Source organism: Salmo salar, chromosome ssa05 (assembly GCF_905237065.1).
Source record: "Salmo salar chromosome ssa05, Ssal_v3.1, whole genome shotgun sequence".
Classification (NCBI taxonomy): domain Eukaryota; kingdom Metazoa; phylum Chordata; class Actinopteri; order Salmoniformes; family Salmonidae; genus Salmo; species Salmo salar.
In genome coordinates this window covers 48,753,936-48,776,749 of record NC_059446.1, presented here as the reverse complement: position 1 = coordinate 48,776,749, position 22,814 = coordinate 48,753,936, and the positions used below count along the sequence as shown (strand labels likewise).

The 22,814-nt window shown below is 47.0% G+C and overlaps 1 protein-coding gene across 1 annotated transcript in view; it reads right to left on the bottom strand.

Annotated features, from left to right (window-relative positions):
- Positions 1-6,493: 6,493 nt before the first annotated feature.
- Positions 6,494-22,814, bottom strand: part of LOC106605029 (kelch-like protein 32) — a 43,550-nt gene continuing 27,229 nt past the window's right edge. Inside the window, exons 5-11 of the mRNA XM_014200255.2 lie at positions 22,555-22,653; positions 19,197-19,412; positions 16,593-17,319; positions 16,376-16,434; positions 8,352-8,544; positions 7,924-8,018; positions 6,494-7,740 (exon numbers count right to left, since the gene is read on the bottom strand). Coding sequence (XP_014055730.2) covers positions 7,579-7,740; positions 7,924-8,018; positions 8,352-8,544; positions 16,376-16,434; positions 16,593-17,319; positions 19,197-19,412; positions 22,555-22,653 — 1,551 coding nt within the window. The 3' untranslated portion in view covers positions 6,494-7,578. The remainder of the gene's footprint in view (positions 7,741-7,923; positions 8,019-8,351; positions 8,545-16,375; positions 16,435-16,592; positions 17,320-19,196; positions 19,413-22,554; positions 22,654-22,814) is intronic.

Below are 22,814 nucleotides of genomic sequence, written 5' to 3'. Positions count from 1 at the left end.
GTGACACCAACTGCCATAACCTTTACTCTTCCTCTCTCTGTGTTCAGCACTTGGGTCGTGTCTATTATTGTACACCGTAGCAAAATGTTTTCAAATGTTGGACATAACCTAACCCATACATAATCCTATTTTTAAAGGTTCATTTACTGTTGCATTATGGGAATTAGCAGTCCAAAGCAGTCCGACAGCATGTAGGATGCCTTTTTATCCGTTTCCTCGTAGAGAATCTTGTCACTCTACCTGATATAACGCTACGGGGAACACCACGGGGAACCATTATCGCACGGTGTAAGTTGCATGGTATAAATTGCGTGTTGGCCTATGTGGGGAAAACATCTGAAATGTAGGGATTGGGACTTTCGTCCTAAGTTGATTCTATTCAAATGCTTTACAGTAGTCATAAAACCATAAAGCCAGTGTGTGACATGCCAGATATCAAACCACATCACTAATAAAACACACAACCCCTGTCTGTCTGTGTGTGTGTATATATATGTATATATACACACATTATATACACACATTATATATATATATATATATATACATATATACAGACAGACAGACAGACAGACAGACAGACAGACAGACAGACCAGACAGACAGACAGACAGACAGACAGACAGACAGACAGACAGACTGCATTCGAAAGTATTCAGACCCCTCCCCTTTTCCACATTTTAGAATATGCCTTATTGTAAAATGTATTAAATATTTATTTTTTTCCTCATCAATCTACAAACTTTACCCCATAATGACAAAGCAAAAACAGGTTTTTAGAATGTCAAATGTATTCAAAATGGCGCAGTGGTCTAAGGCACTGCATCTCAGTGTCATTACAGACATTACAGACACCCCGGTTTGATTCCAGGCTGTAGCACAACAGGTCGTGATTGGGAGTCCTATAGGGCGTCCGGGTTTGGCAAGTGTAGGCCGTCATTGTAAATAAGAATTTGTTCTTAACTGAATTGCCTAGTTAAATAAAAGGTGAAATAAAAAAGTATTCAGACCGTTTGCTATGAGACTTGAAATTACGGTGTGGGTCATGTTTCCATTGTTCATCCTTGAGATGTTGCTACAACTTGGAGTCCACCTGTGGTAAGGTCAATTGATTGGACATGATTTGGAAAAGCACACAAGTTTGGAACCAACAAGACTCTTCCTAGAGTTGGCCGGCCGGCCGGCCAAACTGAGCAAAAGGGAGAGAAGGGCCTTGGTCAGAGAGGTGGCCAAGAACCCGATGGTCACTCTGACAGAGCTCCAGAGTTCCTCTGTGGAGATGGGAGAACCTTCCAGAAGGACAACCATCTCTGCAGCACTCCACCAATCAGGCCTTTATGGTAGAGTGGCCAGACGGAAGGCACCAAATGGCACCTAAAGGACTCTCAGACCATGAGAAACAAGATTCTCTGGTCTGATGAAACCAAAATTGTAGGTGTCCACATCTGAAGGACACCTGGCAGCATCCTTACGGTAACGCATGGTGGTGGCAGCATCATGCTGTGGCAATGTTTTTCAGCAGCAGGAACTGGGAGACTAGTTAGGATCGAGGGAAAGATGAACGAAGCAAAGTACAGAGAGATCATTGATGAAAACCTGCTCCAGAGCGCTCAGGACCTCAGATGGGGCGAAGGTTCACCTTCCAACAGGACAACTACCCTAAGTACACAGCCAAGACAACGCAGGAGTGGCTTCGGGACAAGTCTCGGAATGTCCTTGTGTGGCCCAGCCAGAGCCTGGACTTGAACCCAATCTCTGGAGAGACCTGAAAATAGCTGTGCAGCGACGCTCCCCGTCCAACCTGACAGAGCTTGAGAGGATCTGCAGAGAAGAATGGGAGAAACTCCCCAAGTACAGATGTGCCAAGCTTGTAGCGTCATGCCCAACAAGACTCGAGGCTGTAATCACTGCAAAGGTGCTTCAACAAAGTAAAGGTTCTGAATACTTATGTAAATGTGATATTTCCTTTTTTTTTATCTACAAAAATGTCTAAACCTGTTTTTGTTTTGTCATTATGGGGTATTGTGTGTAGATTGATGAGAGAAAAAAAACAATTTAATCCATTTTAGAATAAGGCTGTAACAATTTTTTTGGGGAAAAGTCAAGGGGTCTGAATACTTTCCGAATGCACTGTATATATATATACAGTGAACGCTGATGCAGTGTTCAGTGACATAGTCCACTCTCTGTATGAAATATACTGGATCTTGTGCTGTGACATCTTTGTGAGTCATCTTGTGACCCCCCCCTCTCACTCACTCACTCACTCACTCAGTCACTCACTCACTCACTCACTCACTCACTCACTCACTCACTCACTCACTGCATGTGTGACAGGAATACATATAGGAATTTGCTGACCCTTCTGGGGGACGGTGGTCAGGCGGAGATAATCAGCCTGGAGGAGGACTAACCCTTGACCCCAGGACCAGGCTACCATGCTGTTGACCTCAACACCACTGGGCTTGAAATTCATGTATTTACATGTACATAATGTATAGAAATTGTGCTGTTGGGGTTACAGATCATAATTTATGATCAAGTTTCCCATTGAAATATTTTCAAAAAGGTGTTATGAAATAAAGTAAATAATGTGATGAAATAAGAGAATGTGGAAGTGCATGTGTTGTATTTCAGTTTCCTAATTGTACAGGCATAGAACGAGGGAAGTGTGTGTGATGCATATAGATAAATGTATAATATTCTGTTCTAACTATTTCTATGGTGTGACAGTAACTACTGATAGTAGATAAATAGGATCTCTGTGTGCTAATGCACTCTTTTGTTGGCCCAACTTTACAGGCAGAACCACCTCCTTTCCTGACACTGTGTCCCTCATCAGATACAGCCAGAGAGTCCGAAAGATTACTTCTGCTCTTTCCATTCCCTTTTTCCTTTGCAATCAGGCTTCATTTCGTCAGTCATAATTTCACGCCTGGTCGAACTTGAGGTGTCATAAAGAAAATGCACACAAAAAAATACTTTCACATGACCCTCCCCTTTGTACTGTAGTTGTTTGTTGTTGCATACCCTCCCCCTCATAGAATTAACTCATAATAATGTTTACAACCACAAATAAAAAATAACCATAGCAACCATGTATTTATAAATGTGGATATTGGCTTTTTCCACTTCAGCATGCTTTTGTGGCACAGTTGATGCCACGCAAAGCTACGGGACAAAAGGTTGAGGGTTCACTGACCACCACGGACGAGCTCATTCTCCCTATCTGTTTTATTCCGTTACGATCAGAGCCGGCTGCAGACAATGATCAGCTAGGGGAAATCAGTTGTTTTTTTCTTACACCTTTTTCTCCAATTGGTAGTTAGTCTTGTCCCGTCACTCCAACTCCCAGTCACGGTCGGCTGTGACACATCCTGGGATCGAACCCGGGTCTGTTGTGACACCTCAAGCAATGCCTTAGACCGCTGCGCCATTCGGGAGGCCAGGAAATCTGATTAAAAATCTGATTCTATAAAATATATGCAACGAATGATCCACCAACAGGTTTCTGTGCCAATGTACCACACAATCAATAAGTGAAGCATACCGGCTTCAGGCGCTTCAATATCAAGGTTTGCTTTTTAAACACCACAGTCAAAGACTGTCAATCTCGACAAACAGAAAATAGGCCTACATCCCTCCTTAACTTATAGGTCTACCCAGTATCGAAAGCTTGGCTTGACAGTCTCTGAATGTCATTAAACTTTTGTGTTTTGTAATGTGTCTTTCCATTCATCAAATGGACACTGCACAGTTTGGATGCTGGAATTATATTTTGGACGAAAGTGTGCAGGTAGCCTACAGGAGACTTTTGAAGTAATCAGATTAAAACATTAAAATCAAATGTTATTAGTCACAAGCACCGAATACAACAGGTTACAGTGAACCTTACAGTGAAATGCTTACTTACGAGCCCCTTACCAACAATGCAGTTTAAAAAAATATGAGTAAGAATAATAAATAAAAGTAACAAGTAATTAAAAAGCAGTAGTAAAATAACAATAACGAGACTATACACGGGGGGTACAGAGTCAATCTGCGGGGGCACCGATTAGTTGAGGTAATATGTACATATAGGTAGAGTTAATAAAGTGACTATGCATAGATGATAACAACAGAGAGTAGCAGCGGTGTAAAAGAGGGGGGGATGCAAATAGTCTGGGTAGCCATTTTTTTATGAGATGTTCAGGAGTCTTATGGCTTGGGGTAGAAGCTGTTTAGAAGCCTCTTGGACCTAGACTTGGCGCTCCGGTACCGCTTGCCGTGCGGTAGCAGAGAGAACAGTATATGACTAGGGTGGCTGAAGTCTTTGATAATTTTTAGGGCCTTCCTCTGACACCGCCTGGTGTAGAGGTCCTGGATGGCAGGAAGATGGGCCCCAGTGATGTACTGGGCCGTACGCACTACCCTCTGTAGTGCCTTGCGGTCGGAGGCCGAGCAGTTGCCATACCAGGCAGTAATGCAAAACATTGTGACTGGTTGTGTGTTTATGCCAAATGTAAAAGGTAATTAATACATTTTAAAAGTAAAATGACAAATTATTTGGGCTATATTGAACCATTAGATTCTAGATGAGCGAAGAATAGCTGCTCAGATCGGAGAGGAGGCAGAGCATATGTTGAGCTTTCCTGATTAACTGGGCCTACTAAGAGTCACATTATTGTGGCCACATTATTATAGGACGACATGCGAGAATGATGATCCGCAACAAGACCGCGCACCTCAGTATCAGAAGTAGAAATACAGCCAGACAGTCCTGCTACGGTGCCTTTCTAGACCTTCTAAAATGTCCAGAGTAGACCCAGAACCCAGTCATTCAAATGACATTTTCACTGCAGCCTAGAGTAGAATTTTGTACTCACTTGAAAACAGGAATGCAATTATTCATTGCATTGTGGTGTTGTAGGCTAGTCTTGGTAGGATAATTGTATTGTCCCTAAAGATCAATAGGGGAGCTTTTTGAGCTGCGTGCCTCGTCTTTCATGCTCAGGGATTTACCTGGCCTATCCACTTCCTATCAGCTCTTCCTCTTTATGTGGATTCATATTAAATATTGGTGCAGCTTTGAATGAATATATGTGCCATGATTGCTAGTTAGCCTATTGAGTACCACAGTATGAGTCATAAAACCCAGGAAATGGTTCCAATCGTTTTTTTCACCATTAATTTTTTTCCATCTGGGATTTTAGAACTACTTCATATAAGCTCTTAGTTTCATGTAGGCTTACCCTGGCGTGACGTTTTTATAACCGCGCAAATCTCTCTCAGACAAGTCACTTTTATCAATAATTAGAATTGCACATTTTAAGTAAATTGAGGCGAATATATTGATAAAACTCACCTTGTCCGAGAGAGAATTACACGGCTATCAAAACCTCACAATTAATTAAATTTTTTGTAAACTTCACGATGTGAAAAATGAATGGCGGAAAAAAACATTTCCGTGTTTTTATGGGTATGATGTGTCCACTGTGGCGGACTATTGCAGATCTGGACAAACGGTCCACCTACCACTATTGTCACTATAAATGGTGGCTAGAGGGCAGGATAGACAGACTGGTAGATATATCCCCCTCCTTCTACTTAAGGTGTCGAAAGCATGCCACAGGGATGCTGGCCCAGGTTGACTCCAATGCTTCCCACAGTTGTCAAGTTAGCTACATGGCGTTTGGGTGGGGGACCATTGTTCACTCAGCAGCGTTACAGTTCTTGACAAAACCGCTGCGCCTGGCACCTACCCTGTTCAAAGGCACTTAAATCTTTTGTCTTGCCCATTCACCCTATGAATCGCACACATACACAATCCTTCCTTGACCTGTCTCCTCCCCTTCATCTACACTGATTGAAGTGGTTTTAACATGTGACATTAATAAGGGATCATAGCTTTCACCTGGATTCACGTGGTCAGTCTGTCACGGAAAGAGCAGGTATCCTTAATGTTTTGTATACTTGTGGTATAGTTAAGCAATAAGGCCCAAGTGGGTGTGGTATATGGCCAATATACCACAGCTAAGGGCTGTTCTTACGCACGACGTAACGCGGAGTGCCAGGATACAGCCCTTAGCCGTGGTATATTGGCCATATACCACAAACCCCCGAGGTGCCGTATCGCTATTATAAACTGCTTTCCAACTAATTAGAGCAATGCAAATACATGTTTTGTCATACCCGTGGTATAGGGTCTGATATACCACGGCTGTCAGTCAAACAGCACTCAGGGCTCGAACCACCCAGTTTATAATAATAGTTAGTGCGTGGAAAAGCATATTGCATAAGGGAAGTACCAAAACACCTCGATATAGGGGATGTGTGTGCAAGCAGATGAGAAAATGTGCTAAGGATAGAATAAATGATATAGTAAATCCTGCAAAAGGGAGAATGTAAACCAGGGAAAAAGCGCCCTGTGCAAAAACAACCCTTCCAAAAGTAAAAAAATAAATAAATGCTCCCCTATTTCAGACTAACACAATACAGCGGATGAACGACTTGCTCGATTCAACTTATCACGAGCTTTATTGATACAGTACCTCTTTATTGTGTTTTTAAAGTCCTCTTTCTCTCACTGCTGGAGGCGTTACGGCGTTATTTCTTTGTCGAAGTAAAACAGGACATTTTGAAAATGGCATAAGACAGTGGCAACACATAGCTTAGGTTCTCCTACACACAGTATGTTGAGTATATGCACTGTATGACACGTGGTCAGACATTCACTGAACTGTTAAACAGTCTTAAATCCTGAGCTTGAATAGAAAAACATACGCTCAAGAAAGAGTAAGACGGGACCACAGTTTACACATGACAGGTTTCAATTGAAATGACCTTGGGTGAGTCCATTGGCTTCGTATTGGGTAGATGGGTTATGGTAAGTAGTAAGTACAGCTAGTTAGATTGCCAATAGCCCTATAGTGCATTAGTAAAGGAGGGAGCCATTTCACTCCGTAAAGAGCTCTGCTCCCCTTGAGTGCTCCAGCATTGCGATCTACGGTTCTGCATCCGTTTAACTAGAACAGCCCCTTTATTCAACCAGTCATCTGAGCAGGATTGGGGTCAATTCAGGATATATTACTCCAATCAATATCTATTATGCTCAATGCTTTTCAATGACCAAAATTGTCATCAGAATTTCTGTTTACTTCCTGAATTGACTGAATTGAAATGGAATTGACCCAAACCCTGCTGATCAGTCCATCATCACATGGTAGTTGGATAGGAATAGGGAACCTCCTCAAAGTCCTCTTGAGGACCCTCCTTTTTTCAATCAGGGCCATGTTTTTTTCAGTTCATGGGTGTTGTCAAGTCCTCAGGATGGGCAGTGACGGCTGCACTTGAAGTGGTTAGGTTGGGATCCTGAAACTGGGGAAGACGTGGGTAATCTTATCTGGGCGGCAATAGTGTGTGTGTGTGTGTGTGTGTGTGTTTGTGTGTGTGTATGCATTTTAGAGGAAGAGTGGGGCTGTTGTAAAGGAGCAGACCTTTGGTTGTATTATTTTGTGTTACATAATTGTATGTATGTCCATATGAGTTGTTTGCATGATGTATCTACGTAGACATTTTGCTGTAGTCTCTATTAGTGTGTTAGACAGCACCTATCCTGTGATGGGGCACTTGTAGAGTGTGTAGGTTGGGGCAGGTGAAGTATGGAGCAGGGAGGAAACACGTTGCTATTCCATTGGAGGCGAACGGTAGAGTTGGTCCATAGAACACTTCCTCCTTCCCCTCCGTGCTCACATCCAACACCTGGACAACAGGAAGTGAAATAAACATGTCATGCACATGGAATAATAGAACATTTGTATAAGATAACATTTGCTATGAATACCCGCTTTCCCCATAATGCATTATAACCTTATAAACTATGCGCAACATAGTTTAATAAAACATACACTTTTCAGGTTACTTAAACCTGTCAAGGTCACTCACCTGAATACACGCTAGGGGCTCATTGGTCCAAATAGAATATCCACCGACAACATAGATACGGTCATCATGGACTGCCACGCCAGATTCGTTCTGACCTGCAGAGGATAGAGAGGAGAGAGCGAAAACAATGATTCGCTGTGCCAAAGAGAGGCCAGATGACTCAATGTCATCTGAGACACAGGGTGCGTTGGGAAAGATCCCGAAAATAAGTCCCTCCATCTCCTCTCATGACTTCACCTTACTTGACAACTTCACAGGCAATCAAGGTCGGGAGGGGTGGAGAGTCACGGGAAAAAGGAGAACAGTGATCTTATCTAGTATGTGTGTGCGTGCGTGCGTGTACACATGTGCGCGTATGTATGTCTGCCTGCCTGTGTGTGCACGTGCATGCGTATGCATGAGCATGTGTGTATGCGCAACCCACCCACCCGTGAGTAGGCTGAAGGTGCAGCGGGTCCACTGGTCCATGTCTATGTCATAGGAGTCGATGTGGCGGACCAGGATGCGGTCGTTGTTGTAGTCCAGGTCATTTCCTCCCAGCACATACAGCTGCCTTCTCACCACGGCCATGACATGGTACACTCGCCTCTGTAGCATGGGACTGCGGGCCAGCCACTGGTTCTGTCAGAGAGAGAAAGGGTGAAAGAGAGAGGGGGGGAGTGAAAGAGACAGAGAGGGGCGAGAGGAGGGGGGGTGGAAGAGAGAGGGGTGAGGGCAACGAGTGAGAGAACGAGAAGGTGAGGAAAAAGGATGGTGAGAAGATGTTGAATAGATGGATTAATATTTTAGCGTATCCCTGCTTGGGTAATTGATGTATGTTCAGTGCTGGATAAATAATGTGACACCAGGGCTATGATTTTTCCTAATGATTTGGCCCCCCTTCCTGATAATATACTTCACTCTCTCCATTTTACACAGATGTATCCGACTATGCACATTTGACTAAGTGTGTCTATGGTTGTTTTGTATGTGTGTGTGTGGGGGGTGTGGGGGGGCGGACGTGACCATGTTTGTGTGCGTGAGCGCGCGTGTGTGTATGTGTGTGTGTGTGTGTGTGTGTGTGTGTGTGTGTGTGGGGGGGGGTGTGCGTGCCTATGTCTGTATAAGCTGACGGGTGGCCATCTGTTGAGGGTAGTGTGGGTGGGGGGGTTGGTGTTCCTGGCAGGTGAATGTAGCTCCACGGTGAATACAAATGAGACTTTCTCTGTCTCCTGCTCTCTCTCTCTGTCTCCTGCTCTCTCTCTCTGCCTCCTGCTCTCTAAATTCAATTCTATTCTATTCAAGGGGCTTTATTGGCATGGGAAACATATGTTAACATTGCCAAAGCAAGTGAAGTAGATAATATACAAAAGTGAAATAAACAATAAAAATGAACAGTAAACATTACACTCACAGAAGTTCCAAAAGAATAAAGACATTTCAAATGTCATATGTATATATACAGTGTTGTAACGATGTGCAAATGGTTAAAGTACAAAAGGGAAAATAAATAAACATAAATATGGGTTGTATTTACAATGGTTTTTGTTCTACACTGGTTTCCCTTTTCTTGTGGCAACAGGTCACAAATCGTGCTGCTGTGATTGCACACTGGTATTTCACCCAGTAGATATGGGAGTTTATCAAAATTGGGTTTGTTTTCGAATTCTTTGTGGATCTGTGTAATCTCAAGGAAATATGTATCTCTAATATGGTCATACATTTGGCAGGAGGTTAGGAAGTGCAGCTCAGTTTCCATCTCATTTTGTGGGAAGTGTGCACATAGCCTGTCTTCTCTTGAGAGCCAGGTCTGCCTACGGCGGCCTTTCTCAAAAGCAAGGCTATGCTTACTGAGTCAGTACATTTGGGTCAGTCACAGTGGTCAGGTATTCTGCCACTGTGTACTCTCTATTTAGGGCCAAACAGCATTCTAGTTTGCTCAGTTTTTTTGTTAATTATTGTCAATGATTCAAGTAATTCTCTTTTTATATTCTGATGATTTGGTAGGGTCTAATTGTGTTGCTGTCCTGGGGCTCTGTGGGGTCTGTTTGTGTTTGTAAACAGAGCCCCAGTACCAGCTTGCTTAGAGGACTCTTCTCCAGGTTCATCTTTCTGTAGGTTATGGCTTTGTTATGGAAGGTTTGGGAATTGCTTCCTTTTAGGTGGTTGTAGAATTTAGCTGCTTTTTCCTGGATTTTGATAATAAGCGGGTATCTGCCTAATTTGGTGTTTGTCTCATTTTGTGAATTCTTGGTTGGTGAACAGACCCTAGAGCTCACAAACATAAAGGGCAATGGGTTCTATAACTGATTCAAGTATTTTTAGTCAGATCCTAATTGGTATGTCAAATTTTATGTTCCTTTTGATGGCCTAGAAGGCCCTTCTTGCTTTGTCTCTCAGATTGTTCACAGCTTTGTGGAAGTTACCTGTGGCGCTGATGTTTAGGCCAAGGTATGTATAGTTTTTTGGGTGCTCTAGGGCAACGGTGTCTAGATGGAATTTGTATTTGTGGTCCTGGCGACTGGACCTTTTTTGGAACACCATTATTTTTGGTCTTACTGAAATATACTGTCAGGGCCCAGGTCTGACAGAATCTGTGCAGAAGATCTAGGTGCTGCTGTAGGCCCTCCTTGTTTGGGGACAGAAGCACCAGATCATCAGCAAACTGTAGACATTTGACTTCAGATTCTAGTAGGATGCTGCAGACTGTTCTAGTGTCCTCGCCAATTTGTTGATATATATGTTGAAGAGGGTGGGGCTTAAGCTGCATCCCTGTCTCATCCCACGGCCCTGTGGGAAGAAATTTGTGTTTTTTGCCAATTTTAACCTCACACTTGTTGTTTGTGTACATGGATTTTATACTGTTGTATGTTTTTCCCCCAACACCACTTTCCATCAATTTGTATAGCAGACCCTCGTGCCAAATTTAAATCAACAAAAGCATTAGAAGACTTTGCCTTTGTTTTGGTTTGTTTGTTTGTCAATTAGGGTGTGCAGGGTGAATACATGATCTGTCGTACGATAATTTGATAAAAAGCCAATTTGACATTAGCTCAGTACATTGTTTTTACTGAGAAAATGTACGAGTCTGCTGTTAATGATAATGCAGAGGATTTTCCCAAGGTTGCTGTTGACGCATATCCTACAGTAATTATTGGGGTCAAATTTGTCTCCTACTTTTGTGGATTGGGGTGATCAGTCCTTGGTTCCAAATATTGTGGAATATGCCAGAGCTGAGGATGATGATAAAGAGTTTAAGTTTAGCCAATTGGAATTTGTTGTCTGTATATTTGATCATTTCATTGAGGATACCATCAACCCCACAGGACTTTTGGGGTTGGAGGGTTTTTATTTTGTCTTGTAGTTCATTCAAGATAATTGGATAATCCAGAGGGTTCTGGTAGTCTTTAATAGTTGATTCTAAGATTTGTATTTGTTCTTGTATATGTTTTTGTTCTTTGTTATAGAGCCAAAAAGATTGGAGAAGTGGTTTACCCATACATCTCAATTTTGGACAGATAACAACACAAATAATTATCTGTTTAGTGTTTTCTAATTTCTAAGAAGTGGTTAGAGTCTATGGATTCTTCAATTACATTGAGCTGATTTCTGATGTGTTGTTCCTTTTTCCATAGTGTATTTCTGCATTGTTTTAGTGATTCACCATATTGAAGGAGTAGACTCAGGTTTTCTATGTTTTTGGTTGGACAGGTTTCTCAATTTCTTAGGTTTCTGCATTCTTAATCAAACCATTTGTCATTGTTGTTCATTTTCTTCCGTTTTGTGTTTGACATTTTTAGATTTGATATGGAAGCTGAGAGGTCAAATATACTATTTAGATTTTCTACTGCCAACTTTACACCTTCACTATTACAGTGGAACGTTTCATCCAGGAAGTTGTCTAAAATGTATTGCATTTGTTGTTGCCGAATTGTATTTTGGTAGGTTTCCACACATCATTCCTTCCCATCTATAGCATTTCTTAATATTACTCAGTTCCTCTGGCTTTGATGCCTCATGATTGAGTATTACTCTGTTCAAGTAGACTGATTTTTCTGTGATCTGATAGGGGTGTCAGTGTGCTGACTGAACGCTCTGAAAGACTCTGGGTTGAGGTCAGTGATAAAGTAGTCTACAGTACTACTGCCAAGCGATAGAGAGTGCGCCAGAGACAGAGACTCCTATGGTAAGTACACCTATAGCTCATCTCTTGGCAGTAGTACTGTAGACTACTTTAATCACTGACCTCAACCCAGAGTTTCTCAGAGCATTCAGTCAACTCTCTGTCTCTCTCGCTCGCTCTCTCTCTCTCTGGCGCTCGCTCTCTCTCTCTCCCTCTCTCTCGCTCTCTCTCTCTATGGCGCTTGCTCTGTCTTTCTGGTGCTCGCTCTCTCTCTCTCTGGCGCTCGCCCTCTCTCTCTCTGGGGCTCACACTCTCTCTCTCTGGCGCTCACACTCTCTGTTTCTGGTGCTCACACTCACTCTGTCTCTGGTGCTCGCACTCCCTCTGTCTCTGGCGCACTCTCTCTGGCGCTCTCTCTCTGTCACTCTGTCTTTGGGGCTCTCTGTCTCTTTCGCATGCTCTCTGTCTCTGGCGCTCGCTCTCTGTCTCTGGCGCTCGCTCTCTGTCTCTGTCTCTGGCGCTCGCGCTCTCTCTCTCTCTCTGGCGCTCGCTCTCTCTCTCTCTCTAGCGCTCTCTCTCTCTCTCTCTCTCTCTGGCGCTCGCTCTCTCTCTCTCTCTCTCTGGCGCTCGCTCTCTCTCTCTCTCTCTGGCGCTCGCGTCTCTCTCTCTCGCTCGCTCTCTCTCTCTCTCTCTCTCGCTCGCTCTCTCTCTCTGGCGCTCACTCTCTCTCTCTGCGCTCACTCTCTCTCTCTCTGGCGCTCTCTTCTCTCTCTCTCTCTGGCGCTCGCTCTCTCTCTCTCTGGCGCTCGCTCTCTCTCTCTCTGGCGCTCTCTCTCTCTCTGGCGCTCTCTCTCTCTCTGCGCTCGCTCTCTCTCTCTCTGGCGCTCGCTCTCTCTCTCTCTGGCGCTCGCTCTCTCTCTCTCTGGCGCTCTCTCTCTCTCTGGCGCTCGCTCTCTCTCTGGCGCGTGCTCTCTCTCTCTGGCGCTCACTCTCTCTCTCTCTGGCGTTCACTTTCTACGGCGCTCGCTCTCTCTCTCTCTGGCGCTCTCTCTCTCTCTCTGGCGCTCGCTCTCTCTCTGGCGCGTGCTCTCTCTCTCTCTGGCGCGTGCTCTCTCTCTCTCTGGCGCGTGCTCTCTCTCTCTCTGGCGCGTGCTCTCTCTCTCTCTGGCGCGTGGTCTCTCTCTCTCTGGCGCTCGCTCTCTCTCTCTCTGGCGCTCGCTCTCTCTCTCTCTGGCGCTCGCTCTCTCTCTTTGGCGCTCGCTCTCTCTCTTTGGCGCTCGCTCTCTCTCTTTGGCGCTCGCTCTCCCTCTCTCTCTCTCTCTGGCGCTCACTTTCTCTCTCTCTCTGGCGCTCACTCTCTCTCTCTCTGTCTGTCTCGCTCTCACGCGCACGCACACTCTTTCTCTGTCTCGCTCGCGCGTGCACGCTCACTCTCGTGCACGCTCTCTGTCTGTCTCACTCACGCGTGCGCTCTCTCTCTGTCTGTCTCTCTCTCTCTCTCTCTCTCTGTCTGTCTCCCTCTCGCGCGTCCTCTCTCTGTCTGTCTGTCTGTCTCTCGCGCGCGCACTCTCTATCTCTGTCTGTCTCGCTCTCACGCGCGCTCTCTCTCTCTGTCTGTCTCTCTCTCTCTCTGGCGCTCGCTCTCTCTCTCTCTCTCTCTGGCGCTCGCTGTCTCTCTCTCTCTGGCGCTCGCTGTCTCTCTCTGGCTCTCGCTCGCTCGCTCTCTCTGGCTCTCGCTCTGGCGCGCGCTCTCTCTCTCTCTCTGGCGCGCTCTCTCTCTCTCTCGCTCTCTCTGTCTCTCACGCGCCCTCTCTCTCTCTCTGTCTCTGGCGCGCTCTCTCTCTCTCTCTGTCTCGCACGCGCTCTTTCTCTCGCACGCGCTCTCTCTCTCTCTCGCTCTCTCTGTCTCTCACGCGCCCTCTCTCTCTCTCTGTCTCTGGCGCGCGCTCTCTCTCTCTCTGTCTCGCACCCGCTCTCTCTTTCTCTCTGTCTCGCGCAGAAGCTCTCTCTCTCTGTCTCCCTCTTGCGCGCGCTCTCTCTGTCTGTCTCTCGCTCTCTCACGCGCTCTCTCTCTGTCTGTCTCTCACTCTCTCACACGCTCTCTCTCTGTCTGTCTCACTCGCTCTCACGCACACTCTCTCTCTGTCTCGCTCTTGTGCACACTCTCTGTCTCACACGCACTCTCTCTCTGTCTCGCACGCGCTCTCTCTCTGTCTCGCACGCCTCTCTCTCTGTCTCGCACGCGCTCTCTCTGTCTCGCACGCGCTCTCTGTCTCGCACGCGCTCTCTCTGTCTCGCACGCGCTCTCTCTGTCTCGCACGCGCTCTCTCTGTCTCGCACGCGCTCTCTCTGTCTCGCACACGCTCTCTCTGTCTCGCACACGCTCTCTCTGTCTCGCACCCGCTCTCTCTGTCTCGCACCCGCTCTCTCTGTCTCGCACCCGCTCTCTCTGTCTCGCGCACGTGCTCTCTCTCTCTGTCTCGCGCAGACGCTCTCTCTCTCTGTCTCGCGCAGACGCTCTCTCTCTCTGTCTCGCGCAGACGCTCTCTCTCTCTCTCTCTCTGTCTCCCTCTTGCGCGCGCTCTCTCTGTCTGTCTCTCGCTCTCGCACGCGCTCTCTGTCTGTCTCGCTCGCTCTTGCGCACACTCTCTCTGTCTCGCTCTCCCGCGCTCTCTCTCTCTGGCGCGCGCTCGCTCTCTCTGGCGCGCGCTCGCTCTCTCTGGCGCGCGCTCGCTCTCTCATGGGCTCTCTCTGTCTCTCATGCGCTCTCTCTGTCTCTCATGCGCTCTCTCTGTCTCTCATGCGCTCTCTCTCTCTCTCTGTTTCTCACGTGCTCTCTCTCTCTCTCGCTCTCTCTCTCTCTCTCTCTCTCTCTCTCTCTCTCTCTCTCTCTCTGTGTCTGTCTCTCTCGCGCGCTCTCTCTCTCTCTGTCTGTCTCTCTGGCGCTCGCTCTCTCTCTCTCTCTCTGGCGCTCGCTCTCTCTGGCGTGCGCTCTCTCTCGCTCTCTCTGTCGCTCACGCTCTCTCACTCTCTCTGTCACTCACGCGCTCGCACGCTCTCTCTGACTCGCACGTGCTCTCTCTCTCGCTCTGTCTCGCACACGCTCTCTCTGTCTCTCACGCGCTCTCTCTCTCTCTCTGTCTCTCACGCTCTCTCTCTCTGTCTCTCACGCTCTCTCTCTCTGTCTCTCACGCTCTCTCTCTCTGTCTCTCACGCTCTCTCTCTCTCTGTCTCTCACGCTCTCTCTCTCTCTGTCTCTCACGCTCTCTCTCTCTGTCTCTCACGCTCTCTCTCTCTGTCTCTCACGCGTTCTCTCTCTGTCTCTCACGCGTTCTCTCTCTGTCTCTCACGCGTTCTCTCTCACGCGTTCTCTCTCTGTCTCTCTCACGCGTTCTCTCTCTGTGTCTCTCACGCTCTCTGTGTCTCTCACGCTCTCTCTGTGTCTCTTACGCTCTCTCTCTCTGTGTCTCTCACGCTCTCTCTCTCTGTGTCTCTCACGCTCTCTCTCTCTCTGTGTCTCTCACGCTCTCTCTCTCTGTGTCTCTCACGCTCTCTCTCTCTGTCTCTCTCGGTGCGCTCTCTGTCTCTGTCTCTCTCGGTGCGCTCTCTGTCTCTCTCTCACTCGCTCTGTCTCGCACGCTCTGTCTCTCGCGCGCTCTCTCTCTCTCTCACTGTCTCGCACGCGCTCTCTCTCTGTCTCACACGCGCTCTCTCTCACTCTCTGTCTCGCACGCACACGCTCTCTCTCACTCTCTGTCCCGCACGCGCTCTCTCTCACTCTCTGTCCCGCACGCGCTCTCTCTCACGCTCTGTCTCGCACGCGCTCTCTCTCACTCTCTGTCTCGCACGCGCTCTCTCACTCTCTGTCTCTCACGCGCTCTCTGTCTCTCACGCGCGCTCTCTGTCTCTCACGCGCGCTCTCTCTCTTCGTCTCTCACGCGCTCTCCCTCTCTCACTCGCTCTCTCTCGCTGTGTCTCCCACGTGCTCTCTCTCTTCGTCTCTCTCGCACTCTCTCTCTCTGTCTCTCACCCGCTCTCTCTCTGTCTCTCACTTGCTCGCTCTCTCTGTCTGTCTGTCTCGCACTCTCTCTCTCTCTGTCTCTCACACGCTCTCACTCTCTCTGTCTCTCTCTCTGGCGCTCGCTCTCTCTGTCTCTCATGTGCTCTCTCTCTCTGTCTGTCTCTCTCACTCTCTCTGTCTCGCGCTCTCTCTCGCGCACACATCCTCCTATTGCAGTAAACAAGCGTATTACTCAGCTATCACATAAACAGAAACTGTTCTGAAACCATGGTTTTCATTGTTTTGATGGCTTTTCTGTTATTTCTCTGTACTAACAGTTGTTCAGTTACCTGTTCTGGGTCGTACACCATCAGTCTATTCTGGTACTGAGCTGTGTTTGTGACTCCACCTGTAACAGACAAGAGTATTACACACAGGTGGCGTGCATGTGTGTGTGTGTGTGTGTGTGTGTGTGTGTGTGTGTGTGTGTGTGTGTGTGTGTGTGTGTGTGTGTGTGTGTGTATGTGTGTGTGTTATGCTCTATTCTCCATCTGGGTGTGTGTGTACCTGAGACCCAGAGCAGGTCGTCAGCCACACTGCCTGCGTGGCAGGACAGCGAGCGGTCAAAGGACTGGACGAAAGTCCACTTGTTCCTCTTCGGACAGTAGCGTTCCACGGTGGGCAGCACCTGTCTCAGCTCGTTCCTCCCCCCCACCGCGTACAGGTACTGGCCCAGAGCCCCCAGGACAAAGTGTTCCCTGCACGCCTTCATGGAGGCTATCTCCGTCCAGCGGTTCCCCCGGGGGTCGTACCGACAGGCTGTCCTCACCGCACACGTCCTCCCCGTGGAATGCTCCACCTCACCACCCGCCACAAACAGGAAGTGGCCCATGACGGCCACGCAGTGGTGGCTGCGCCCAGCGGGCATTGGCGCCAGCTCGCTCCAATTGGAGCATCCGGCCACGCGCACGTTCTCCTGGGCGGCTGGGTTGAAGTAGCGCAGCTCCCGCACGCGGCTAACCTCGCGCTTGCGCCCGCCGGCGATGTAGAGGGTGAGAGACTGGAAGCGGGGCTTGGTGTGGGCGGTCTGGCGGAGGGGTTGGGCGAAGGTGGCACGGTGGTACTCTAGAGCCTCGTCCACTAGGGCGGCGGCGTTGGCACTGGACTGGACCAGCGGGTGGCACTGTGCCACGTGGTGCAGGGCGGCCACGTCCATAAGGCCATAACGAACGTGCTGTATCAGGTCCTCTGTGTACTGGTACCGACAGTCATGCTCTAACCAGCACACCACCAGCTAAAGAGGAGAGGGGGAAGAGGAAGACAGAGGGAAGCGATTCATACTTATTAGTATTCCAAATGCCTACAGAGCAGTGTTGCAAGATCAAGACGAGTGTGTTACCGTATACAAACACACTTATACAAACGAATACACACTTATACAAACGCACACACACACACAATAGTGTGTTGTGTGCAAGCATCATAAATATCCACCGGTACATTCCTTTGTTGAGGACCGGTAGAGGAGAGAAGCAGAGAGGGGATTTAATTGAACAGTGAGCGCAATCGGAGGCTGTTTAGCTGCGGCAGTGGCGCGTGAATGTGGGCGAGATGGCTGAAGATCACTGATACCATTATCGGGGAAACAAAGTGGCTTTTAACACAATCAGTACAGAGACAGGGAACTTATTACAGCAAAGCAAGATTACTGAGCTGGAGCGGTTCACTGTCAGCACCTCCTCCTGACTCGCAGGCACACTGGATACACACAGAAATCCTATTCAAACATTAAACTGGCTCGTATATGTGTTCAAACCATATTCTGTACAAACAGCAGAGCAAAAACACACATTTACATAGACACAGACATATTCACACATCAATTATATATGTTGTCCTGCTACTGTCAATGCCACTCCTTTTTGTCATTCTTCCTTAAATACATCCTAAAATTATGCCAACACAACAGTATTTACACCCCCTTGCCCCCTTCCACTCTCTGCTTTGTCCTCTTCTCGGTTTTGCTATCTACACCCCTCTCCTCCTCTCTCTCTCTCTCTTTCCCGCTCTCTCCCTCCTCCCACCTCTGAAGTGGCGGAGGGGTGTGTGCGCTCCGGGAAGGCTGACTGAAGGTCACGCTGGATCAGAGAACTTCCTCGGGGCAGAGAATAAATCAACTTCCCGTCTCTCCCCTCCTCCCCAAAGAGAGAGACAGAAAGAGAGAGGGAGAGAGCAGCCAGAGAAAGGCAAACACGTAAAGAAGGGGGGAAAAAACAAAGACCCAAGAAAATGTGATTTCCAGAGCGTGAGACTCGGAGAGAAGTCGGTGTGACTATGATTGACGGGCAAACTATATCGGCTGTGTATTGGCGCCCGCACGTTTTTTCGGGCGGATGCCCAAATTAACCTTCTCGGCAGAGTGAAGGAGGCCCAAAGCAGCCTAATCAGGGTCTGATTATGGCGGCATCGCCTGGCTAAAGGGTCAGGGTAATTTTGCCATCAGAGGCCTGATTGTTTTCAATCAGACGGGCGGCCGGAGTGACAGCTGGGGGATTGGGGCGCTGATGAAGCCGCGGTGGGCCTAATCAGAGAGGGGGGAGAAGGGAGAGGGGGGCCTGATTGGTGCAAATGAACAGTCAAAATGCATAGCCCCCCCCCTCCACACTTCACCCATCCCTCATACATATATACACTCACACACACACACACACACACACACACACACACACACACACACACACACACACACACACACACACACACACACACACACACACACACATACACAGACATACACAGACATACACCTTCCTTTCCTATTCACTCCTATACATAAATATAAAGAGAGCATTTTGGTGCAGGCAAGGAAAATTGACCAGTTGTTGTTTTATGACACACTGTGTGTTGTAGTATATCAAAGTCTGTGTGGGTCTGGCTGTATGGAAGATCTGCATTTTATGGTGTGCATATAGTGTGTGTGTGTGCGCATACGTGCATATGTGCATGTGCCTGTATATGTGCATGCATTTACAAACATGTGTGCGTTCCTTCCATTGTGTGTGTGTGTGTGTGTGTGTGTGTGTGTGTGTGTGTGTGTGTGTGTGTGTGTGTGTGTGTGTGTGTGTGTGTGTGTGTATGTGTGTGAGGCTGTGAGGAGCCAGTGCGTTGTACCTGCCAGATCTCCTCCTCGTTGAGGGAGGTGAGGCGGTCGCTCATCAGCACCTCCCTGAGGAGGCGGTAGGGGAGCAGCAGCACCTCCTCCTGGCGGCTCTGCTGCAGCTCACACAGGTGTTCTACCAGGAAGCTGACAACAGCCTCCTCCAGAGCAGGGAGGTGGAACAGATCAGACACACGGTACAGGTCCAGGTAGTTAACACTGTTCAGCTCCTGTTGTGGACACATGGGCATAGGGTAAAGACTCATGAGGTAAATACATTTACATTGGAGTTATTTAGTAGCAGAGTTTCTCAACGCCACGACGTGTACCATCTCAGTGGAGTTGAGCAGCGGCGGCTGCGGGCGGACCGGGCCTCCCGACTACATCGAGTCACTGTCAGTCGACACTAAAAATATACAGTTGAAGTCGGAAGTTTACATTTAGGTTGGAGTTATTAAAACTCGTTTTTCAACCACTCCACAAATTTCTTGTTAATTATAGTTTTGGCAAGTCGGTTCGGACATCTACTTTGTGCATGACACAAGTAATTTTTCCAACAATTGTTTACAGATTATTTCACTTATAATTCACTGTATCACAATTCCAGTGGGTCAGAAGTTTACATACACTAAGTTGACTGTGCCTTTAAACAGCTTGGAAAATTACAGAAAATGATGTCATGGCTTTAGAAGCTTCTGATAGGCTAATTGACATAATTTGAGTTAATTGGAGGTGTACCTGTGGATGTATTTCAAGGTCTACCTTTAAACTCAGTGCATCTTTGCTTGACATCATGGGAAAAATCTAAAGAAATCAGCCAAAACCTCAGAAAACAAATTGTAGACCTCCACAAGTCTGGTTCATCCTTGGGAGAAATTTCCAAATGCCTGAAGCAACCATGGTCATCTGTACAAACAATAGTGCGCAAGTATAAACACCATGGGACCACGCAGCCATCATACCGCTCAGGAAGGAGACGTGTTCTGTCTCCTTCAGATGAACATACTTTGGTGCGAAAACTGCAAATCAATCCCAGAACAACAGCAAAGGACCTTGTGAAGATGCTGGAGGAAACAGGTAGAAAAGTATCTATATCCACAGTCAAACAAGTCCTATATCGACATAACCTGAAAGGCCGCTCAGCAAGGAAGAAGCCACTGCTCCAAAACCGGCATAAAAAGCCAGACTACGGTTTGCAACTGCACATGGGGACAAAGATCGTACTTTTTGGAGAAATGTCCTCTGGTCTGATGAAACAAAAATAGAACGGTTTTCCGTAATGACCATCATTATGTTTGGAGGAAAAAGGGGGAGGCTTGCAAGCCAAAGAACACCATCCCAACTGTGAAGCATGGGGGTGGAAGCATCATGTTGTGGGGGTGCTTTGCTGCAGGAGGTACTGGTGCACTTCACAAAATAGATGGCATCATGAGGACAGAAAATTATGTGGATATATTGAAGCAACATCTCAAGATATCAGTCAGGAAGTTAAAGCTTGGTCGCAAATGGGTCTTTCAAATGGACAATGACCCCAGGCATACTTCCAAAATTGTGGAAAAATGACTTAAAGACAACAAAGTCAAGGTATTGGAGTGGCCATCACAATGCCCTGACCTCAATCTCATAGAATATTTGTGGGCAGAACTGAAAAAGCGTGTGCAAGCAAGGAGGCCTACAAACCTGACTCAGTTACACGAGCTCTGTCAGGAGGAATGGGCCAAAATTCACCCAACTTAAAGTGGAAGCTTTTGGAAGGCTACCCGTAACGTTTGACCCAAGTTAAACAATTTAAAGGCAATGCTACCAAATACTAATTGAGTGTATGTAAACTTCTGATCCACTGGGAATGTGATGAAAGAAATAAAAGCTGAAATAAATCATTCTCTCTACTATTATTCTGACATTTCACATTCTTAAAATAAAGTGGTGTTCCAAACTGACCTAAGACAGGGCATTTTTACTTGGATTAAATGAAGAGGAATTGTGAAAAACTGCGTTTAAATGTATTTGGTTAAAGTGTATGTAAACTTCCGACTTCAACTGTACATGTCGTGGAGATGAGAAACCCAGCTAGTCATTTAGCAGACGCTCTTATTCATCTTAGGATAGCTAGGCGAGACAACAACATATCACAGCCGTGGGACTGTGATCTTCCCACAATTAAGTAGCAGGAAAAGACAAGTGTAGGTTTTTATTTATTTATACATGTTTTGGGGGGTGCCGTGGGATTTATTTAAGATACTGTTTGAGGAGGAAGTGTTTCAAAACATTTCAGAAGATAGGCAGGTACTCCGCTGTCCTGACGTTAGGTGGAAGTCTGTTCCACCGTTGGGGTGCCAGGACAGAGCAGAGCTTTGAGCAGGACCTGACCTCCTGTAGGGATGGGAGGGCCAAGAGACCAGAGGTGGCAGAACGGAGTGCTCGGTTGGGGTGTAGGGTTTGAGTTAATACATCCAGTAACACACACAGACATACCGTTAAATATCCCTCACATGCACGCACGCCCGCCCGCACACACACACACACACACACACACACACACACACACACACACACACACACACACACACACACACACACACGGTTCCACATTTTCCTTGGGGTGTTTTTGAACTGCAGTTTATATATCACTGAATCTATTGAGATGAGACCACATTGTCATTCAAGTAGATCACAGAGTATGAGAGAGGGAACAGGAGAGGAGGCAAGAGAATAGAAAACGGAGATCGCGAGTGGAATAAGACTGCCATCTGCTGGCAGTAAGCAGAGCCATGTACAACCTACTGCATGGCTCTGTGAGTATTCAGCTCAAACAAAAACTAAACACACAGGAATAACCTGTTCAATATCGCCTTTCATACAGACAAAACACTTGTGAATCTATATTTTATGCTAACCTGGGCCTTTTCTCTGCATCTTCAGCTGTGCTCTAACTGCTATCTAATTGTATAATACGATGTTTACAGTGAGCATGTCTGTAGGGACAGTGCAGTGAAATCAATGGTGTGCAACAGTGTCCATTTCTCTCTCCACCAGCAGATGGTGTATAAGAGCACTGTTTACCATAACGTGATGTAACGGTTTGCCCATTGTCATGCTAATGTATCTTTCTGGTGGTGACAGGGGGGTTTAATGTGTGGTTTTGTGTGGTTAGGAGGTACCTTGAACAGAGTAGACCCTCCATATACACAATAAATTGCAGTGTGTGTGTGTGTGTGATACACATGTGTTTATTTGACTGTACTACTGTATATGACTGTTTGTGTGAGTACGTAATATGTGTGTGTGTGTGTGTGTGTGTGTGTGTGTGTGTGTGTGTGTGTGTGTGTGTGTGTGTGTGTGTGTGTGTAGATGTCTGTCTTGACTCCTCACCTGGACGAGGTAGTGTGAGCAGAGACTGAGCAGCTCCAGCAGCTGAAGGTGACTTCCTGCCGACAGAACATCCTGAATCACCCCTGGCTCCAGTATTATCTGAGGAGAGGACCTGAGTAAGACCACTTCCTGTCCACCTCACACACTGCTCACCTCCCCAGACAGACAGGTTCCGTCCCAAATTGCATCATATTCCCTATATAGTGCCCATAGGGTTCTGGTCAAAAGTAGTGCACTATGTATTTGAATAGGGTGCCATT